At 42.6% G+C, this 22,267-nt stretch overlaps 1 protein-coding gene across 9 annotated transcripts in view; it reads right to left on the reverse strand.

Annotated features, from left to right (window-relative positions):
• Positions 1-22,267, reverse strand: part of TMCC3 (transmembrane and coiled-coil domain family 3) — a 286,943-nt gene that overhangs the window by 12,587 nt on the left and 252,089 nt on the right. Inside the window, exon 1 of one of the 9 annotated variants that reach the window (XM_061415755.1) lies at positions 1,229-3,064. The exons of the other annotated variants lie outside the window; for them this stretch is intronic. Within the exon in view, the coding sequence (XP_061271739.1) occupies positions 1,229-1,252 (24 nt within the window). The 5' untranslated portion in view covers positions 1,253-3,064. Of the gene's footprint in view, positions 1-1,228; positions 3,065-22,267 lie in introns of those variants that run through there. 9 annotated transcript variants of the gene reach the window in all.

Below are 22,267 nucleotides of genomic sequence, written 5' to 3' on the forward strand. Positions count from 1 at the left end.
GCTTTTCCCAGTCCTTCCTGCGATCCTCCATAGTGCTCTTGCTTCACTTTACTCCGCCTCTGAGCACTCACCCACTCCTCCAGGGGAAAGGTGGTGTCGCAACTGCCCCCAGCTCTAGAGTGAGCTCTGGCCCTACTTCACAAGAGGCTGTCAGTTACATATTTGCTGAACTAAAGTGACCTCATTCTTTATTCCCGAAGAATCTGCACTGAAGTCATTTAAGACAGGGGTCCCCAACCTCCAGGATCTAATGCCTGATGATTTGAGGTAGAGCTGATATAATAATAATACAATTCAAGTGCACAATAAATGTAATTAATGTAATGGGTTTGAATCATCCTGAAACCATCCCCCCCGCCCAACCCCAGGCCTGGAAAATGTCCTCCTCCATAAAACCGGTCCCTGGTGCCAAAAAGGATGGGGTCCCCTGATTTAAGATATATTTGAAGGGACTTCCCTGGTGGTGCAGTGGCTAAGAACCCACTTTGCAATGCAAGGGACTGACCAGGTTCAATCCCTGGTCAGGGAACTAAGAGCCCACATACCATGGGGTAACCAAGCCCCTGTGCCACGACCACTGAGCTTGTGTACCCCAACAGACACCCAGTGCAGCCAATAAATAAGTAAACAAAACTATAAGATACATTTGAAGAGAATTTAAAAAATGGCCTTAGAAGTTCTGTCCAGACGGACCGACAATTTCAGGTAAAGATGTTTTCTTAATACCGAGGTAGTAATTTCTACATCATTTCAACCTGATTTCAACTGATTAGATTTTTCTAAGTATCAACGTGCAACATGAAGCACAAATAAAAACAAGGACTTCTAAACTTTAAGCTTAATTTACACACAGAAAAGAGAGTATTTGAAAAGAATAAAACTCGAATTTTCACAAACTCTAAACCTAGTGTAACCAGGACTCAGTTAAAAAAAAAAAACAAAGAACACACAAGCTCCCCCGCGCCCCCGTCAGTCACAACAACATCATCCCCCCCTCCAGAGGTAACCACGGGCCTCGCTTCTAACAGCACACATTCGTTCTGGCTAATATACCATGTAGTCCGCTTGTCTTTTTTGCTCCACATCGTGGAAGTCATAAGGAGGAAGGCTCCTGTCACTCAGATAAAAGCAGATTAAGTTGTTTTTAAAGAAAAAAAGAAACCCTGCTTACAGTCCCTGTTAAAAACTCCACCACACCTTGGAGGGTACCGGGGCTCTTAATCCTTACCTTACCAAACAAGCAAGAAGTCATCACCTGTTCCTCTTCCTTTAATTCTCAGCCCCACAGCAGCTGCCTATCCCGCCCTGGTGTCTCAGGGCACTGGCCCGGTTCCCTCACAAATGCTGGCCCCGGCCGGCGGCGTACACAGGAATGTTTGTGCTCAGACAGCTGGCTGACTTCTCGCTCACTTCAGTTACAACGCCTGGCGCGTCCTCGAGAGTCCAGGTGGAGGACAGCAACCGTGTCTAAAGCTCAATCAATGACTCCTTCTGCTGGCTCGCAAATCTTAGAAACTTCCGATGAGGGTGGAGAGCTGAAACTTGTGTTGGGCTGCAGGCCTCAGCCTTTTATAGCCCAGGCTCTGCGAGATAATTAAGAGTCAGCAAACCCATACAATCCCTGACCTCAAGCTGGGGCTGCAGGTACCGGCTGGAAGAAAGCTGAGTGAGTCCTCCAGCCACCATATCAGACTTGGCACTGAGGTCATGGTACAAACGCAGCTGTTTCGGGGCTGGGGCCCAGGGAGGAGGATTAAGGTCCACAGCTCGCCCAGAGCCAATGAGCTTGGGGACCAGGTGGGTCAGGGCACATGCGCTCCAACGCTGGCACTGCATTCACTAGCTGTGTGTTCTCGGCTATACCTAATTACCTGTGTGGTCTTTGATTTCCTAATCTACAGAATGAGGAGACAGAACCAGACAACTCAGAGATAACACTGCAAAACTCCCTGACGCGTATTCCAAGCTATCTTGACTGTGAGAGGGCAACACGGGACCCTGGACTTGAAAGACAGACTGCTTTGGTTTCCATCTTGGCACCGTTCTTGCGAGCTGTGTGGCCCTGGAAAAATGACTTAGCCTCTCTGTGCTTCAGCTTCCTCTTCTGTAAAATGGAGATAGTGATTCTTTGAAGAGTTGTGAGGAATAAATTAGCTAATTCGTATCAAGCACTTAAAAGACTTCCCGGCACAGAAATTAACCATTTTGGTTTCAATAAGATATACTATTGTTTATCATCCCTATGTTATTTACAAATGTACCTATGTAAAAACTAAAAGAAAAACAAGCTGCAAAGTGCTAACAGTGGTTATCTTTGTCCTGTGGGGTTATGAGGAGTCATTCTTTTTATGATGCTTTTATATTTTCCAATCTTTAAAAAATAAGGAACCCGAATTACCGTTTTGGTAGAAAAGACGCTGGTTTTAAAAATGACTGCTAAGCTTCAGTTCTCTGGGAATGATTTGTCTATTATTACCTTACATGAAAGCAGACCGCCAGCATTCTAGTGAAAAGCCATTCCTCATAATGTTTTCCTTCCAGCAGCAGTAACATTTCCACTGTCTTCTCAGTGTTCTGGAACAAAGGCTAACGAAAAGCCTTAAGCCCTGGACACACGTCAAAACCTGACACTGAATCATCTCTGCTCCAACCCAAGCCTCCAGCACAATTACCCCTGGGAGCTCACCTTCCTCACTGGGATGCCAGGCACATCTCAGTCATTACCAGTGTTGCTCAAACACATTGTTCAGGCTTCAAAAGAGGGCTGTCCCCCAGGACATCTCATGTGTACCCACTAAAGCTCAGAGAGACGTGAACAAAAAGAGCGGCATAGCCAAGCAGAGGCACATGATCCAAACCAAGAGGACTGGAAGGCAGAGTGTGGGCTCCTGTGGACGCAGACCGGCATGGACTTGAGGCAAGAGGGCCCGAGGCCCTGGGGTCACAGAGGGGCCAAAAGCTGCAGGGGCAGAGAGATCAGAGCCAGGGCAACAGATAACAACCTGCACCTTAGTCCTGAGGCCAAATACAATGAACCTCTGCTCACAGAAAAGCTGCCTGAGCTCGGCCACATAAGGAAAGGCCAGGTCCTGCAAACTGGCGGCCACTGCCCGGGCCTGGCATGTTTCAGAGCACACACAAGGGTGATTTTACAGACACACCCACAAGGGAGCTGCAGGTTCAGGATCCAAAGGTTTTCAGGGTTTCCGTGGCCCAGGTGTCCAAGCCAACACAGCTGAAATTTTGTACTATTACTCATTTTAGCCAAAATCTAACTTTCGGTGTAGCATCAGGGCTGTTCCTCTGGTGTGCTGGTCAGAATGTGCTAGGCTTTGCTGGCGTAACAACCAACATCAAAATTCTAGGGGCTTAAGAAAAAGGGAAAGGTTTATCTCTCATTCATGCTAACAAGCCTGCTGTGAGTCGGCTGAGGGACCCAGGCTGTGGCGGAGCCCCTGCATCAGGAGTGCTGCTGGTGGCCAGGGCAGGGTACTCGGTGATTGTCCACTGGCTCCTAAAGCCTTCCCCAGAAGTCTCCTGGGCTTCCTGAATTCGATGCACTGGCCCTACCTAACTTCAATCCTGCCACATGCCCAGGAGGAAAACTACCATGTTAGTGACACATGCCATATCTTATTGGCTAAAAACTCTGAGACCGGTTCTGCTGTTATTACCATTTCACAAATGAGAAACCTGGATGCTGAGAAGTAAATTGCCCAGTAAACAGCAGAACTAGGACTGAAATCCAGGCCGTCTGTCTCCAGAGCCTGTTTCCCTGACAATCATGACTGAATGCTCTTATTACGAGTCAGGCATTATGCTAAATTTGTTTATATATTCTTCACAAATATATGAATAGAATAATATACAAACACATAAATTGTGGTGCTGGAGAAGACTCTTGAGAGTCCTGTGGATTGCAAGGAGATCAAACCAGTCAATTCTAAAGGAAATCAACCCTGAATATTCATTGAAAGGACTGATGCTGAAGCTGAAGCCCCAGTACTTTGGCCACCTGATGTGAAGAGCAGACTCACTGGAAAAGACCCTGATGCTGGGAGAGATTGAGGACAGGAGAAGGTGGCAACAGAGGATGAGATGGTTGGATGGCATCACCGACTCAGTGGACATGAGTTTGAGCAAACTCCAGGGGCTAGCAAAGGACCGGGAAGCCTGGTGTGCTGCAGTCCATGGGGTCGCAAAGAGTTGGACACAACTGAGCAACTGAACAACGAACCAACCCAGTTGCTGGACCCTGGACTCAAACACTTGGTTTTCTCGCCAACTAAACCAATCTGTACTGGAAAAATAATTTTGAAGGTCAATAAGCATCCTTATCAAGATGTAATTATTACATCCATGGGGACACCTAGACAGAACATTTAAGACCTCTATTCGAGAAGGAGGCCACTTCCCCTCCCATAACTATATGCTAGAAATGGAAAATCTGAAAGATGCTCACGTGGTATCCCAAAGGATATGTTATTAGTAAACTGTCTTAGTACACTGTTTGTTCTAATTTGTTCAGACAAAGAACACTTCCTTTCGCAGTTCAAATCTAACAACGGCACATTCTGTTCACGGTGTACAGAACGGGAATTGAGTCACTAGTTTTATCATGAAAGTTTTAATTTCTCCCCACCTCTTCCTCTCAGTATCACTGACAAAAGAAAACCTGTAGCGTCAAAAGTTCTATTTCTTGATTGGAAGGCAAAGTAAATCTGGAATCAAGGATCATTTGGAACTGGGGCTGAAATACATGTCCTTTTGAGAGCTCAATCTTTTATTCATAGATCCTGCTAATTAACAGTGTATGGGAGATTAGGCAAAGTGTTCAGAGATCTCAAAAATAAATTCTTCAAATATCTTCAAGCGCTTACAAACACTTAATACTGTAATTAGAAATAATTATCTTGATAAGCCTCTACCAGGCAACAGTGGTAGGTAACCTACTTTGAGTTACATATACTAGAAAAATACTTATTTCTTCAAAAGAGCTTTCAATTAATGCAAACTAATCCCTTACCAAATTAGTCTGATCTGGTAAAGATTTACCGTATACTCTATAATTTATCTAAGAATTGAATTAAAGACAGGGAGGCCAGATTTAAAAAGACTGTGCCTTGAAGAGCAGAAGGGGAAGGCTATGGTGATGACAACCAATCTACCCAGAGAACCACCTGCAGCTCAAGGACGGTCCCCGAGGGAGCGTAGGCGAGTGTGAGGCCACATGAGACAAGGGTTCTGCTGACAAGAGGAGGCAGTCTCTGGGGACCCAGCGTACCTCGAAAACAGGCAAGCTCAGGAAAGAGAAGTGAGCCCCTCACCTCCACCAAGAACTCAGCTTTCTCTTAGGAAGAATTCGCAGTTCCTTTTTTTTTTTTTTTCAGAGGATTTTAAAACTTTATTTCACTGAGATTAAGACTCCTCCTAATGAGGTTTCTTTTGTTTTAAAGTATCTTTTTTTTCAGAGTAGCACTGACATATATACATGCTGCTGCTGCTGCTAAGTCGCTTCAGTCGTGTCCGACTCTGTGCGACCCCATAGACGGCAGCCCACCAGGCTCCCCGGTCCCTGGGATTCTCCAGGCAAGAACACTGGAGTGGGTTGCCATTTCCTTCTCCAATTCATGAAAGTGAAAAGAGAAAGTGAAGTCGCTCAGTCCTGTCCGACTCTTTGCGACCCCATGGACTGGAGCCCACCAGGCTCCCCCGTCCACGGGATTTTCCAGGCAAGAGTACCGGAGTGGGGCGCCATTGCCTTCTCCGACATACATGCTACCATGTGCTAAACAGACAGCTGGCGGGAAGCTGCTGTGCAGCACAGGGCGCTCAGCTCGGCGCTCTGCGCAGACCTAGAGGGTGCGACTGGGGGCGGGGACGGGCACATACATATGGCTGATCACCACGCTGTGCGGCAGAAACCACCGCAGTTCCTTCTTGTGGGGAGACGTGGGATGGGGAGCTTTGAAGATGGGGAAACAGGAAGCCCCAGTTTTAATACTAAACACAGAATAAGCGTCACTGAGGCTTTTAGTTCCTATACTCAGAACAAAAGGAGGGAAGGGGTGAGTGGGAAGACCCGGCGCAACCTAACAGCTTCGGAGGGATTCAGGGATCTGTCCCCAGCATGGTTATTCCCGGTCTGTTCCCGGCAGCATCTGTCAGTAAAACAGATCCAGGAAAGGGACCTGAGCACTTACCTTTTGAGGGAGAGGGGGGAGGACCACGTTCTGCTGCAGGAGAACCACCCAGCCCCAGGAACTGAGGGAGCAGAGGCAGCTCAGAAGAAGGCAGGTGCCAAGGTCCTGAGCTAGCGGGCAGAGCAGGGTGGTGGCCAGAGTGGCAGCCTGGGGCAGACAGCCTGCCTCCCGCTAGGCCGGGGCCCAGCCTTCTCCTTTTCCTGGAGCATTTATTCACTGCCTCCTCTCCTCAAAACACAGAGGGTGGGTGTTCTCGGGAGGGCCACGTACTTGAGCAAAGCTTCTGAATGCTAACTACAAAGCCAGCCGTGTCCTGGTGTCTTTCAGCACCTCCAATCTGAACAAGGAGAGAGAGGGAAACGCATCTCCCTCTCAGACACACAATGATGGATAACTTCGTACCAGGGGCAGCGACCTGCAGCAGAAGCTACTCTCAAGAGGGAAGAATCCTTGAAATCTCATCTGGCCTAATGCCTGTTTTTAAAAGCAGCAGCCTGAGTATGTACCCAACTTACTTTTCATTGCAATCTATGCTCTCTTCATTCTAGGGGGCCTACACAAAAGGGAAAGTAATTTGACTTGGATTGACATGTATCACTGCTATACTTAACACAGATAACCACTTGACTGGGGATCAGAAGGCTGTGTGACAGAAACAGCTCTGCTCTTCAGCTGCTGTGTGACCCCTGTGGAAGCTTCAACTCAGGTACTTTAGTTGTGTATCAATATCCGGACCACACGTTCAATGGACCCATCTTACTCTATAATCTTATGAACTCAATGTTAAAAACTTTCAAATAAAGTACTTAAAAAAATAAAATAGCCAACAAGGACTTACTGTATACCACAGGGAACTTGCTCAATACTCTGGAATAACCTAAATGGGAAAAGAATCCGAAGAAGAATAGATATATGTATGTATATAACTGAATCACTCTGCTGTACACCTGAAAACTAACACAGTATTACTAATCAACTATATTCCAATATAAAATATATTTTTTAAAAGTACAGCTTCTTGGATCAATACATAAGATGGATATAATAGTGAATACGATAGGGATGTCTATCAGATACCAACCATCAGGTTTCCCTTTTTTGCTACTAGGATACTAGGCAGTTTAGAATCAAATTCAGAGTAACTGTTAGACTTGTCAATGAGTCTATTTGCTTTTCCTTCCTTTTTTTTTTTTTTGAACTTTTGGATATTATTGCTACTCTGCCTATCATAATCTGACTCTTAGTGGAAATAGGCAGGTGAACTTTAATGATGCTGGGTATGTCATCTTGCCAAGAGATGAACACTAGACTTTCACTCCCACGTGTGACTGGGGGAATGTGCTTGAACACACTGAGCTCACACACTGGCACAGTAACCTCTCTCCGCCTTCCCTAGGGCACCCAGAGAAAGCCACAGCAGAGTCACAACCTGGTCCAAGTCCTTTGAAAAGACGCTATATTAAGACTGAGCCCAGAAAACACACTCAGGCCCTAAAGCACCTTCCCCAAGGAAACCTAAGCCTTATAACTGAATTATTCCCTGCAGGCCAGGGGTTTAATTTGGTTTTGGTTCTGTAACAAATACTGGAGGAGGGGCACAGGTCCTGGATGATCTGTGTAGTATATAATTCTGTTTTAAACGAATCAGAACATTACTAGATATCAGACATGGCTTAGAAATAACATACTTAAGTTTTGAGGAAGCAAAGGAAAACTGATCTGTATTCATTTCTTTCCCTTTGGCAATACGGAAATTACTTCCTTTGAGCAATTTTATTTTTTCTAACGTAAGCCAGCAGTATTATCACCAAATAGCAATTGGAAATAAAAAGCTGCTTTTAGTTTCACAAAAATTATAAATAACATTACTTGAAAAAAAAAAAAAACTTTAATGTCCATGAAAAGTGTACTCAATCAACATTTTGCAATTTATGTAGTATGGAAAAACCATCTGACTTTGAAGTCACGTTGGACCTTCAAATGAGACAATCAAAATAAAAACTCTGACCTCCTTGGGCTGAATAAAATTTCCTTTTTAAAAGATAAAGCAGATCATGTCCTTTTCAAAAACCCTTTCGAGATCCCTAAAGTGTGAAATCCTTAGCGAAGACTTTAAAATTCTTGATCAGAGTCCTCTCAGCCTATACTGTTAGTAGACTCATCCATAACGTGACTGTGAGCACATCTATGCACCAGCACTACAGTTAGGATGAAGCTTGATACACACTCTCATTTGAATCCCCGCAGCTCCATGAAGTAGGAGCCATTACCTATGCTTTATAGATTTAGAAATGAGGAGCCATCACATAATTTGTGATTACAGCTAATAAGACACAGAACCAACATGTGTACCAAGGTCTAAAGCCTTTAATGTTCACTGCACTTGGCCAATAAGCTCCCGAATGCTTCACACACTTGCCGTGTTAAATACCTGCTGTTTCCTCGCCATAGCACGACCTCTCATACTTCCATCCCAAGGTGTCTTCTGAGGTCTAATCCAAATACTGTCTCTTTCACACAGCCTCCCCCATGCCAAAGCCCAGGCTCCTTTACACTCTCCCCGCAAGGACGCCCTTCAGGTGCATACTCTCCAGGTCTGGCAAGCGCGTGTGTAACATCTGTTCTGCTGTCTTAAAGCCTAGAGGAGGAGGGAATGTCTCCTAAGCCACCTGTGTCCTGGCCTACATTCCTTCTTCAACAGGACCTTGTTATCTGCTGGGTGAATCAATGGCTGACAAACAGCCAACTGGGGCAGCCAGTCATTCCGCGTGCTCACATCCTTCCAGCTGCTTGCGTCCGAGATCAAGAAGAACCTGTAGCTGAAGTGGTGCTGGACTGTCTTCAAGACAGACCGGACCGTGGACTGTTAATGGCTTTTGATTCATGCAAGAGGTCAAATATTCAAGAGACTAATGTGTCCCATGGCTCTTTGACGCTCCAAGCAGAATACAGGCGACCGATTATCAATTGATAGATACTAAGACCCTGTGGTGTTGGAGAAGACTCTTGAGAGTCCCTTGGACTGCAAGGAGATCCAACCAGTCCATTCTGAAGGAGATCATTCCTGGGTGTTCATTGGAAGGACTGATGCTAAAGCTGAAACTCCAGTACTTTGGCCACCTCATGTGAAGAGTTGACTTATTAGAAAAGACTCTGATGCTGGGAGGAATTGAGGGCAGGAGGAGAAGGGGACGACAGAGGATGAGATGGCTGGATGGCATCACCGACTCGATGGACATGAGTTTGAGTGAACTCCGGGAGTTGGTGATGGACAGGGAGGCCTGGCGTGCTGCGATTCATGGGGTCGCAAAGAGTCGGACACGACTGAGCGACTGAACTGACTGACTGAAGACCCACAATGTGCAAGAGGTGTACTCTCTTCCTAAGTGACATTTCCCCTGAGATTACCATCCTGTCACAGAGAACTAGGTGTCTGCTCCTAACACATCCATGTCTCAACTCAATCCATCCTTTGTGGTGGCATGTAAGGAAACAGTCTTGTACTGTATTAAATGACAATCTTCAAAAAATAATTTATTCAATGTGCCAGCAAGATTATCAAGAGTACAGCTGATCCCTGAACAATGTGGATTTGAACTGGGCAGGTCCACTTGCACACAGATTTTTTTCAATCGATAGTATAGTACCGCACAATCTGTGGCTGATTGAATCTGCAGACGCAGGGCAAAGAGGGGCAGAAATGAGAGGGGAGTACGGGGCGTGAGCACCCAAAGGTTTCAGTATCCAAGGTGGGGGGGTGGTCCTGGAACCAATGTCCCAGGGACACCAATGCCAACTGTAGTTCCTTGTCCCTTAGGAAATCACAATTCAATAGAACTGGAACAAAAAATAAAACAGCCCTTCTTTCCTCCAAAGCCTAAGAAGGAAATGACTTGTTTAAAGGCCAAAAGCAGGGTCCAAGAAAGAACAGAACCTTGGCAAAATAGTTCACATTTATTTTTAAAAGGGAAGCTACTAGATATTAAGAACTTATGAAGCATCATGTAATTTTCTAAATGCCTCACATAGATTACTGTATTTTTCCTTTCAAGAATCTGGGATTAGAACAACTATTTTCCATTTTACAGATGGGAAAAGGAACTGACTTTTCTGAAGTCATAAAGCTAGCATGTAGATGAGCTATCATTCCAGTTGGCTTCAAGGGCTGGGCTCTAATAATATTCCCACCTGCTACTGAGACCTGCTGCATATAACAGACTCTTTCCTAGACATGAATGTGTTTCCCATAATCCCTACAACCCCTAAGATTTTGTTTACTTAAATCACTGTGTTACTGTTAAATGTTACAAAGTAAAAAGTGTGTATGGTAGAGAAACCAGAAGGGTGAATACTAATGGACGGATTTAGACAGTTCTTGGTACCACAAGGCAATTTACTGGAGATGTCCTGAATCTGACATTTAATAAGTAAGACAAAACACTATGCTTAAATCCCAAGATACCATGGGTAATAAAAAATGCAGGTTGCTCCTGTTTCAACCATTAAAAATGATTCTCAATGCCAGGGAAACCTGCCAGCTTGTGCATCAACTCCCTCTCCTGGCTAAAGCTCCAGTGGCTACTGGAGTCATTAAAGGCTTCGCTACCAAGATGCAGTTAAGAGGGGGCTTCCTTCTCCCACAGACACAGCAGTTCACAAGCACTCGAGTCACGTTTCATAGACAACTGTCCTCTAGGAACTTATTGTTCTGTAATCTCAGAGGAAGGAAACTGCAAAGAAATGAATTGTAGACTGTGATTTTTGAGATAAACACTATACCATGACCCTTCTTAGAATCCAAGTCTATATTTGGTTTGTATTTCCAAACAGAGGCAGCAGCCTTTCAGGGCCACTTATAACACTTGCAGCAACTAGCCAACTCAGATTCAGGGGAAAGCCCTGATTCCAAAGCTGTGTGTCCTATAACTGTGTCACAGTGGTGGCATACGTGAGTGGTTTAGAAGCAGAGATTCAGAGCAGGACTGTGTATGTTCATATCGCAGCTCTGCCATATTAATTGTATCACCTTGGGCAAGTAGTTACTTACTCTCTCTCTGACTCAGTCTCCTCATCTATAAAGTGGGAACAGGTATTGACTTCACAGGCTGACTGTGAGGATTAAATGAATTAATGTTTTATGAATAAACTGCAGTTAAGTGAATAAACTGCTTGGAACAGGGCCTCGTACAGAGTCACTGCTGTCTAAGTGTAAGCTATCATTTATTAAACACAACGTACCCCCAATGGGTACTCCCCTAGGTCAGGAAGATCCCCTGGAGGAGGAAATGGCAACCCATTCCTGCTGGGAAATCCCAAGCATAGAGGAGCCTGGTGGGCTACAGTCTGTGGGGTTGCAAAGAACTGGACACGACGGAGCACACACGCACACCCAACAGGTGGGAACTTCAGAAAAGTCCAGAACCAAGAACAAAGGCGCTGCTGCCGCCATGACTAAGCTCTTCCAGCAGAAGCGGACCACTGCCCCCACCCCACGGAATCCGCTTGCGTCTGCATCTAGCTGCACACAGAGAAGAGAAACGACCAGCAGGGTATCACACTCACACCAGGAGGTGCCTGAAGGATCAAGTGTCAATGAGCCTGAATAGCAATGCTAAGACTGCAAAACTAATACAATTATGTAAAGTTTAAAAATAAAATAAAATTGGAAGAATATACTGAAAATAAACACAAGTTAACTAAATAAATAAAAATGCCACCATCGCTCATTATTAGAGAAATATAAATCAAAACTACAATGAGGTATGACCTTACACCAGTCAGAATGGCCATCATTAAAAAAAAATCTACGAACAATAAATGCTGGAGAGGCTGTGGAGAAAAGGGACCCCTCGTGCACTATTGGTGGGAATATAAACTGATACAGCCACGATGGAGAACAGTTTGAAGATTCCTTTAAAAACTAGGAATAAAATTACCATATGACCCAACAATCCCACTATTGGACATATACCCTGGGGAAACCATAACTGAAAAAGACACATGTACCCCAGTGCTCACTGCAGCACTATTTACAATAATTGGATCATGGAAGCAACCTAGATGTCCATCAACAAATGAATGGATAAAGAAGTTGTGCTGCCTATACACAACAGAATATTACTCAGCCATAAAAAGAAAGCATTTGACTCAGTTCTAATAAGAGGGATGAACCTACAGCCTATTATACAGTGAAATCAGTCAGAAAGAGAAAGACAAAAATCATGTACTAACGTATATATAGGAATCTAGGAAGATAGTACTGATGAACCTATGTGCAGGGCCGCGGTGGAGATGCAGACATACTGAACAGACTTGTGGGCATAGTGGGAGAAGTGGGACACGTTGAGAGAGGAGACTGAAACACACACATTGCCATATGCAAAATCAGACAGCCGGTGGAAGTTTAATCACGCAAGGAGCTCAAATCTGCTGCTCTGTGATAACCCAGAGGGGTGGGATGGGGTGGGAGGTGACAGGGAAGTTCAAGAGGGAGGGGAATATGTATACCTATGGGATGGGAATACCAGACCACCTGACCTGGCTCTTGAGAAATTTGTATGCAGGTCGGGAAGCAACAGTTAAAACTGGACATGGAACAACAGACTGGTTCCAAATAGGAAAAGGAGTACATCAAGGCTGTATATTGTCACCCTGCTTATTTAACTTATATGCAGAGTACATCATGAGAAACGCTGGGCTGGAAGAAGCACAAGCTGGAATCAAGATTGCTGGGAGAAATATCAAGAACCTCAGATATGCAGATGACACCACCCTTATGGCAGAAAGTGAAGAGGAACTAAAACGCCTCTTGATGAAAGTGAAAGTGGAGAGTCAAAAAGTTGGCTTAAAGCTCAACATTCAGAAAACGAAGATCATGGCATCTGGTCCCATCACTTCATGGGAAATAGATGGGGAAACAGTGTCAGACTTCATTTTTGGGGGCTCCAAAATCACTGCAGATGGTGACTGCAGCCATGAAATTAAAAGACGCTTACTCCTTGGAAGAAAAGTTATGACCAACCTAGATAGCATATTGAAAAGCAGAGACATTACTTTGCCAGCAAAGGTTCGTCTAGTCAAGGCTGTGGTTTTTCCTGTGGTCATGTATGGATGTGAGAGTTGGACTGTGAAGAAGGCTGAGTGCCGAAGAATTGATGCTTTTGAACTGTGGTGCTGGAGAAGACTCTTGAGAGTCCCTTGGACTGCAAGGAGATCCAACCAGTCCATTCTGAAGGAGATCAGCCCTGGGATTTCTTTGGAAGGAATGATGCTGAAGCTGAAATTCCAGTACTTTGGCCACCTCATGCGAAGAGTTGACTTATTGGAAAAGACTCTGATGCTAGGAGGGATCCGGGGCAGGAGGAGAAGGGAACGACAGAGGATGAGATGGCTGGATGGCATCACCGACCTGATAGACTGAGTCTGAGTGAACTCTGGGAGTTGGTGATGGAAAGGGAGGCCTGGCGTGCTGCGATTCATGGGGTCGCAAAAAGTTGGACACGACTAAGCGACTGAACTTAACTGAACTGACTGATGGCTAATCCATGTTGCTATATGGCAGAAACCAATACAATATGTAAAGCAATTATCCTTCAATTAAAAATAAATAAATTTTTAAAAAATGCCCATCAAAAGCAGATGACCTAGTATATGAGTGATTTAATCTAACTTTTAAAAAGTTACGGTATCTTTAAAGATTAAAATTTTAAAGCTCAATATCTGGTCCTTAATTTTTAAATAAATTCATTACTTTTCTATGTTGCTATTTTTGGTAAAACCAGAACTCTAAATTAAGACCTAAAGACAGACATCTAACATTTCCCATCTCTAAGTCTTTAAGCCAAACAAGAGGAAATTGTATTAGATGAGCTTATCTAATGATGATAATTTGCTACTTTTTCTAAAGAGCCTCCCAAATTACTTCTTGAGAGTATTATGTCATGGAAGCCTGTCTTTATAGATGAAGTGTGGAATTTTTTTTTCAGCCAGGTTACAGTTAATTCTATGACCTTATCTATCAATGACAACATTCTCTAATTTTGTGTAGGTTTTCTCTCCTTCAACCCTTATTCAAATTGCCACCAAATTGTTATTTCTTTGTGCAGCAATTTCTCTCTAGATTGACACTTTCTTGCTATTTCTGGGTCTGTCTTCCTGAATCCAATCCCATTCCCTACCTTACCCTACACAAAGGGCAATGGTCTAATCGGTTTTACCGCTTTCAAAATTTTACTTTTTCTATCCAGTCCATAGAGAGTCATCACGCTAATTTTCTAAGCTTCCACTTTCATCACGTTATAACAAGATACCCAAGATGTACAGTGGTTCTTCCTTTAATAAAGAAATTAGGTTCTTCCTCCTCTTGGTACTTAATCTGAGTGTTTTTTCCCATTTGAACTCTTCAATGTGTTCCTCCTTTCTACCAACCACCCACCAGACAGATCCTGATGCCATAGTACACTGAACACATTTTCGTACGTTTTTTTTTTTAACCTTAATACTTATTCCCAGTGGATACACCATTTCGAAAGTCTCTGTCTTACCCCAATTCTACCACTCTTTCAAGATCTCTTCTGTGAGGTCCATGTCCCATCCTTCCCGATTCATTTTGGCTCTTATTTATACGGTCCAGTTGGTTCCTACTTGTTTTATCTTTCTTGATGGACTTTTAGATTACCAGGAGTATTCACTTTTTAGATGCCACACAATACTCAGCACAGAACTGGCAATATCACTGGGTAGCAAATACTTATTATAACCAACTTCTCTATGCTATAAAGCAGTATATTCCCAATTCTGAATGAGAGCAAAGTAAGAAATACACATGTACCATGACATACATGCATATGTGTTCATGTACACACACATACATAACAGAAACATAAATTTTATAAAACAAGTACTTATCTTTATACATGCAATGCAACTATATTTTTAAAAATCATGGCTAACACTTTTTAAAAAACATTTAACATGACAACTGAATATTAGTAAATTATAGTTAATTCTGTTAGGTATGTTAATTTTATTATGTAGAAAAAGTCCTTGTTTTTAAATACATTTCAGAAACAATATGACTTACTTTGAAAAAGATTACATACACACACAGACACAAAGGAAATGTGAAAATTTTTAATTGCTGAATCTGATAACATGGATGGGTGTTTGCTATACTCTTCTTCTAGTTTCCCATCTAAAAATATAAAATGATAGTTGCTAGCCATTAAATCTATTTCATAACCAACTAAAGGGTTTCTATCTTGTTTGAAAAAATGTGCTTTATAATTAAGAAAAAGACATAAACCACTTGTTTCTATGTTTACTAATTATATTTAAGGAGACTCTAACATACTGAAGAGGGCTTCCCCTGGTGGCTGGCTCAGTGGCAAACAATCCACCTGCCAGTTGATGGGGTCTCAAGTCAGACATGACTTAGTGATTAAACAACAACATACTGAAGAATGTTCTGTAGTTACTTCCTGGCTAGTAGGTCAATAAGGGATTTAATCTTCCACTGCTATGAGCCACTAATCTCTCCTTTAAAATCCTTTCTATGGAACTTTCTGTGAAACACGACTATCTTAGCAGGAAGGTATAAGATTAAGGACTGATTTTTTACTTGCAGAGATCACAGAATCAGAATTTACCTTAAGACTTCTCATCCTAAGAATAATCTTTGTGGTTTTCATCAAGGCTTTAAAGAGTAACATCTGGGAATGTTAAAAACGATGCACTGAAACTGAAACATTCTAATAAACACACACATTGGTTAAGACAGTCCTCTTCCTTTTCCTTTAAGCACTGGGTCTAGTAAAAGAGTAAGTTTCACAAACAGTCAGTAACACCTCAGTTTGACTGGAAGAGGGAAGTATTATAGATGAGTGAAAGCAATTTCCAGGTAACTAGAATTCTTAACCATTTATAGGCCAATATATTAAGTCGGGCTTCCCTGGTGGCTCAGAGGTTAAAGCATCTGCCTGCAATGTGGGAGACCTGGGTTTGATCCCTGGGTCGGGAAGATCCCCTGGAGAAGGAAATGGCAACCCACTCCAGTATTCTTGCCTGGAGAATCCCATGGGCGGAGGAGCCTGGTGGGCTACAGTCCATGGGGTTGCAAAGAGTCGGACACGACTGAGTGACTTCACTTCACTTCATATTAAGTCTTGCTGATTGCGGATTTCTAAATTACTAACTTCCCATGACTGCTTTCCTGTTGACTGAGATCATCTATATGAGCAAGTCTGAACTGTGACACAGCATCTTGACCTCAGGAAGAAACCTGGTCTAGATCCGTGTGGGACCTGGGGTCTAGTTACCCCTCCAGTCTTAGGTCCCTCACTTGAGAAAATGAAGTGGCTGAACTCTGCAACCTCCATGCCTTTGCAGCTCTTCTCCTCCACAATTCTATTACCACTAGGTCTGTAAAGCTGGCTGCTCTCAGCACATACCAATTAACATACGTTGAATATTTATACTTCTGGATAATGAATTTTACTCACCAAAATGAAAATCAAGCAAAAAGCAGTTAAAAATAATATGCAGCAAGTTAAAAAGAAAGAAAGAAAGAAAGAAAAAGAACAGTTGTCAACATACCACATAAGTGGATCTCAATAACATCATTCTTAATGAAAGAAACCACAAACCGAGAAGGACATGCTCTGTGATTCCAGTGACTGGGATGTCAAACGGGTTATGCGTGTGGGGAAGCAGAGAGGACCTGCCACAAGGTGGCATAGTGGAGTGCTGGATGCTGACCAGGCCAATGCAAGGGACACTTACATGGTGCAACACAGGCAGAAACCATTCAACTGTACATTCAGATGTAAGCACGTTACCACAAGTTATTCTTCAAAAGAGTAAAAAAATAAATACAAAAAAATCATAGGAAATGAAGATCACTGTCAAAATTACTATTTTAACTTTACAGGGCCTAAAACATGGCTGCTACTGCTAAGTCACTTCAGTCGTGTCCGACTCTGTGCGACCCCATAGATGGCAGCCCACCAGGCTCCCCCGTCCCTGGGATTCTCCAGGCAAGAACACTGGAGTGGGTTGCCATTTCCTTCTCCAATGCATGGAAGTGAAAAGCGAAAGTGAAGTCGCTCAGTCGTGTCTGACTCTTCGCGACCCCATGGACTGCAGCCTACCAGGCTCCTCCGCCCATGGGATTTTCCAGGCAAGAGTACTGGAGTGGGTTGCCACTGCCTTCTAAAACATGGCAGGTGTTTATTAAATGCATATTGATTAACATATGAAATTGTTCGGTTCTAGCAGGAAAAGAATTTTCAACGGTGTGTCCATTCACACTTTTGGTCAGCCCTTTCACATTTTTAATGTTTCTGAAATTTTCATGATACTCTCTTACAAATATTTGTTTTTAATACCCGGATACAGAAGAGCAAATGTAAAGTACAGAAAAAGAGTAGAAATCCTCATGATACACTAGCAAGGCACTAATACCTACGATGTAACTAAATTCATCAGATTTAAATGCAAAAATATTTTATCTTACATTCTGCAAAATGCAGTAAAATCCTAAATACCATGTTGACACAGATTGAAAATCACCTGGTTCATTACATGATAGTTATTTAGAAAGCCAGTTTTTCTTAAAGAGGCTGAGAAACCTCTTTGTACACCATATATAAGACCAAATTATTTTTATGACAGTTAACAGAATTGATTAAATTAAGTTCCAAGCCAGGCCCCCTAAGATACAGAACTCACACTCAAAAAATGTTTTCCTGGGCATTTTTTGAGCCACGCAGTACGCTAAAAGCACCGGCGTCAGAAAGATGAAATGATGAACTCTTCCCTAGGAGTTCACTGTTTGGGCTGGAGACATACAGAGCTACACAACTGCAGAAAAATGTAGTAGGTACTCTAGGAAACAAAGAAGTGGAAATACTGGATACAGAAGGCTTCAGTGAGACATCTTCCAAGATGCTATCTGACCTGGGCTTGGAAGGGGAGGCTCAAAAATCAGCTGAGAGAGACCACAATGGGTCCACAGAGGCAGACTGCAGAATATTTAGGAAACAAAGTTTCTTCAGATGTCTAGAATTTATAACAAGTAATGGGTCATTCTAAGTCAGGCTGGGGCCAAAAAAAAAGTGCAAGGCAAGAATTTCTAAAGGAAGGAGACATGAAATGCTAAAGAATACAGACAGTCTGTGCCAGGCTCTATTATACTTCATCATGCAGACAAGGTGAAGCTGGGATTTTTTAAGTGATTGGGAAATTTTTTTAACCATAAAAATAAGATACTCAGAAATAGAGAAGCTTAAATGTCAAAAAGAGTAGGGGAAAAAAATCATCCATAGCCCCACCCTAAAAACAGACGCTGCTTAGACTCTCAGTAATGTTTTTGAAACACAGAACTATGACTCTACTTACTGTACATAAGGATTTCAGACTTGGTTCATGTACTGTTCACAGTCACATAAGATTTATTCATGAATTTGTGAGACTCCATCAATACTGTGCCTGTACACTCTGCACTGCATAGGAACAGTACTGGGATGCAGGGATCAGGCAACCAGATCTATTAAAAACAAAATCATTTGAAGTTAAGGACAGCTGAATTCTCCCCTAAAATAATAGTGCCCATCATATGATGGTAAATCAGGCATTCTGCCTCAGAAACATGATTGGTGATTTATTCCATCTTTACTCATTTCTTTGCAAGGGATCTGAAATGCTAAACTAATTATCACAGTGGCTGGTGCTTTTTTATCAGAGGGTTTTTTGACAGATTGCAAAGGACAAAATTTTACCTAGCATGAAAGAAAAGGCCAGAATTAAAAATGACTTCCCTGAAGGGTACAATTCCTTTTGTCTTTTATTTACAGATTGAAAAAAGAAATCCTTCAATGTATGCGCGTTACAAATTATATTCTCTTCACTGTAAGCCATGGTTACAGAAACATCTCAGATTCTTCTGCCTGCAGGAAGGCACCACAGTAACCCTGCTCTACACTATATATCTATTATGACTCAAATTCTGTAAGAAAAAAATATAAAAAATCCAAATTAGATTAGTAAAAGAGGGGAAAAAAGGCTGTGAAGGATAGAAGGTAGTTTGGGAAAATTTTGATGACAGATGCTTTCATTTCTCTTTACTGGGAACTGAAACCAAATCATAGGCCAGTACCTGGCTCAGAGCCCTAACTTTCCAACAAGACTGTAAAAACTCTGAGACAGGACACCTGCTCTGAGCTTACCACAGAACTGCTTTGTGCAGAATTACCATTGGAAAACACATTAACTTTATGCCCCAAAGGAAGAATGCCTTTCTTAAAAGGCTTTGTTCAAGCCTACTTCCCTAAGATATATGAATGGTGGGGTATTCTTTTGCCTAATACTGGGAAAGCCCATGAACTTATTAAGACTCTAAGGGCTGCTAACTACACATGAATATTCCAAAGTAGTACACTTTATTAATTAGACTCAGTCCATCCACCTTATTCAACATTCCAAAATGTTAGAGGACCATCTGTTCAAGAGTTCACCAACTGAGAAAATTATGAAAACTCATTCAGCCCAAGACGTGATCCTGAATTTGATGAACTGAAACTTCTTTGATTTGTATACTTGATGATGCCTGTGATGCCATTCATTACTTCAGATGTTCCTTTGACTCATGTTTTATTACTGAGGCCACTGTAAATATATCCATAAGGACCACAATCCCTGTGTCAGAGAAAGTTTTGCTCAACCACTTTTTGTCCTATATTAACATAGAGTCAACAGTTACTGAACGTATTCTTCATACTACAGGATCGACTCATAGTGCTCCTACTTAATAGAGGGAAGGGTGTATTTATTTTATTAAGGGGCATATCCTTCAAAGAAGCTGCACTTTATATATAAATAGGGGGAAAGTGACAAACATACCTGGGCAAGGATTAAATGACAGACTTGGGCATCATCATTTATTTACCACTAATATAGCATCTGTCATCAAAAGTTTCAATAAATCTTGACAAATGTTCTCGACCCAACCTAGGATATAATTACCCGAAAGTGTTCCAAATCACTTCTGAATTTCACACTGAACAAAATAGCCATTCAGGTTTGGGGGCTCATTGCTAAGTCTTTTCTTCCCCTTGCCTCACACATCACTAAGTTTCTTTTTTTATCTTCTAACACCCAACCCTTCCTTTCTCTCCGACATCTGACACTTGCTTGTCCAGGTCTTCTATGCTGCACCTACAACCATCCCTTCACTCATCTCACTGTCTCTAGGCTGCACAGCAGGAGTCTCCAACTTCCAGGATCTAATGCCTGATGATCTGAGGTGTAGCTGATGTAATAATAACAGAAATGAAGGGCACAATAAATGGCATGGGCTTAAATGATCCCCAAACCATCCCCTACAACCACTCCATGGAAAAACTGTCTCCCATGAAACAGGTTCCTGGGGACTGTTTCTAAATTCTGTTAGAAAAGTCAAGGTCCTCCATGTCTTGACCCAAATCTGTCTCTTTCTAGACTTTGTACACACACCCTCTTACCTAGACCAAATGACTTGATCCAGTGATCTCTGACTAGATCAACATGCCCAGATCACTTCTATTAACTCACCTCACCTTGGCTCAAGAGCACCCTGCAACATGCAGTCCAACCGCCCCTTCCACCTCCACCATCTCCCTGGTGCCTGCCACATGCCCAACAGCACGACAGATGTTTGACATGTTTCTAATCCTCACCTCAGTCCTACAAGTTATGGTTCATCTATCATGATGAGTATCAAAGAAATCAAAGACTTTGACAAATTCACAAACTGGTGACAGATGAGCTCAAGCTCGGGTCTTAGTCCATAGCCTGTGTTCTTTCTAAAATCTCAGGCTTCCTGGAATACCATCCCCAACTCTCTCCTTACCAAAACCTTGAGGTTCCTTCAGAGTCTGATTCAATTTAACCTCTTTTATCCAAAGGTGTTTCTCATCACCTCCAGTCTAGTAAACAGTGCTTACTCAGAACCTCTGCTGCTCTTACTGTCTGAGTCTCTCTGGTTGCAGTAAATTCTTTACTGCCTCTTATTATTAATTGCCTTATTTTCCCCCTTTTTCATAGTCCCACAGCCCCATGTTGCCTCTTGAACACAGAAGGCACTCAACTGTCCTATAACTGAGTGGTTCTCCACTTTGGCAGCATGTCCTATGGGTAAAATTCCATACCAGCAGGATAGTTTCAGTAACCGAATAAAAAATTCAATATGATGTCACAAACTAAGAAGATCAGCAGACAGGGCTAATCTGATGGCTTAAAAATGTTATCAAAGATCCAAGCTCTTTCCATTTTTTCATTATACCATCTTCAGAGCATCTGCAAGTTCTCTCAGAGAGGCAAATGAGCTACTGTGGTTTTAAGAACCACATATAGATAATTTCCAGCTAAAGACAAGTACACTGCTCTTCTTTCATATTTTGTTAGGAAGGAAACTATTTTCTAGAAACTCCTCAGCAGATTTCCCTTAGGACAGGACTTTGGATAGGACTGAGTCCTATGTCCCTGAGCTAGCTGCAAGGGAGTCTGTGGAAGCAGTACCTAACATTTTTAGCCTCTACTGTGCTGGCTCCACCAGCCAGGGAGAAAGGAAAGAAGAGGAGTATTTGGATAGACAACCAACACTGTTAGAGAAATATCAATACAATGATAAGCTCTGTATAATGAAACCCCTTCACAGTTCAAATAGACGAATTATCTTAAGAAAGTTCTGCTAATCAGGTTATAACAAGCAATCCTGTTACAACAGGGTGTTGTTTGTACACTAGGAGAGATAAGAACTGGAATCTCCCAGTCCTTTAGCCAATAGGTTGTAAATACACTCCTTTTCCTCAGATCCTTAAATATCACAATCTCTTTCGCCATCATGACCATCAGAAGGAAGGAAAGACAAGCAGGGGAAAAAAAAAAAAAATCAGTCCTTTTGAGCTTCCATACATTTCTCCAAACACACTAAAACATTAAAAAACACTTTTGAGAGATTTAAAGAACAGAAATGGAAATGAAAGTATTTCCAAGTCTCTGCCTCCTTGTCTTATTCTTTGCTTCTCCTA

The sequence above is a fragment of the Bos javanicus genome, chromosome 5, assembly GCF_032452875.1.
Source record: "Bos javanicus breed banteng chromosome 5, ARS-OSU_banteng_1.0, whole genome shotgun sequence".
Lineage (NCBI taxonomy): Eukaryota > Metazoa > Chordata > Mammalia > Artiodactyla > Bovidae > Bos > Bos javanicus.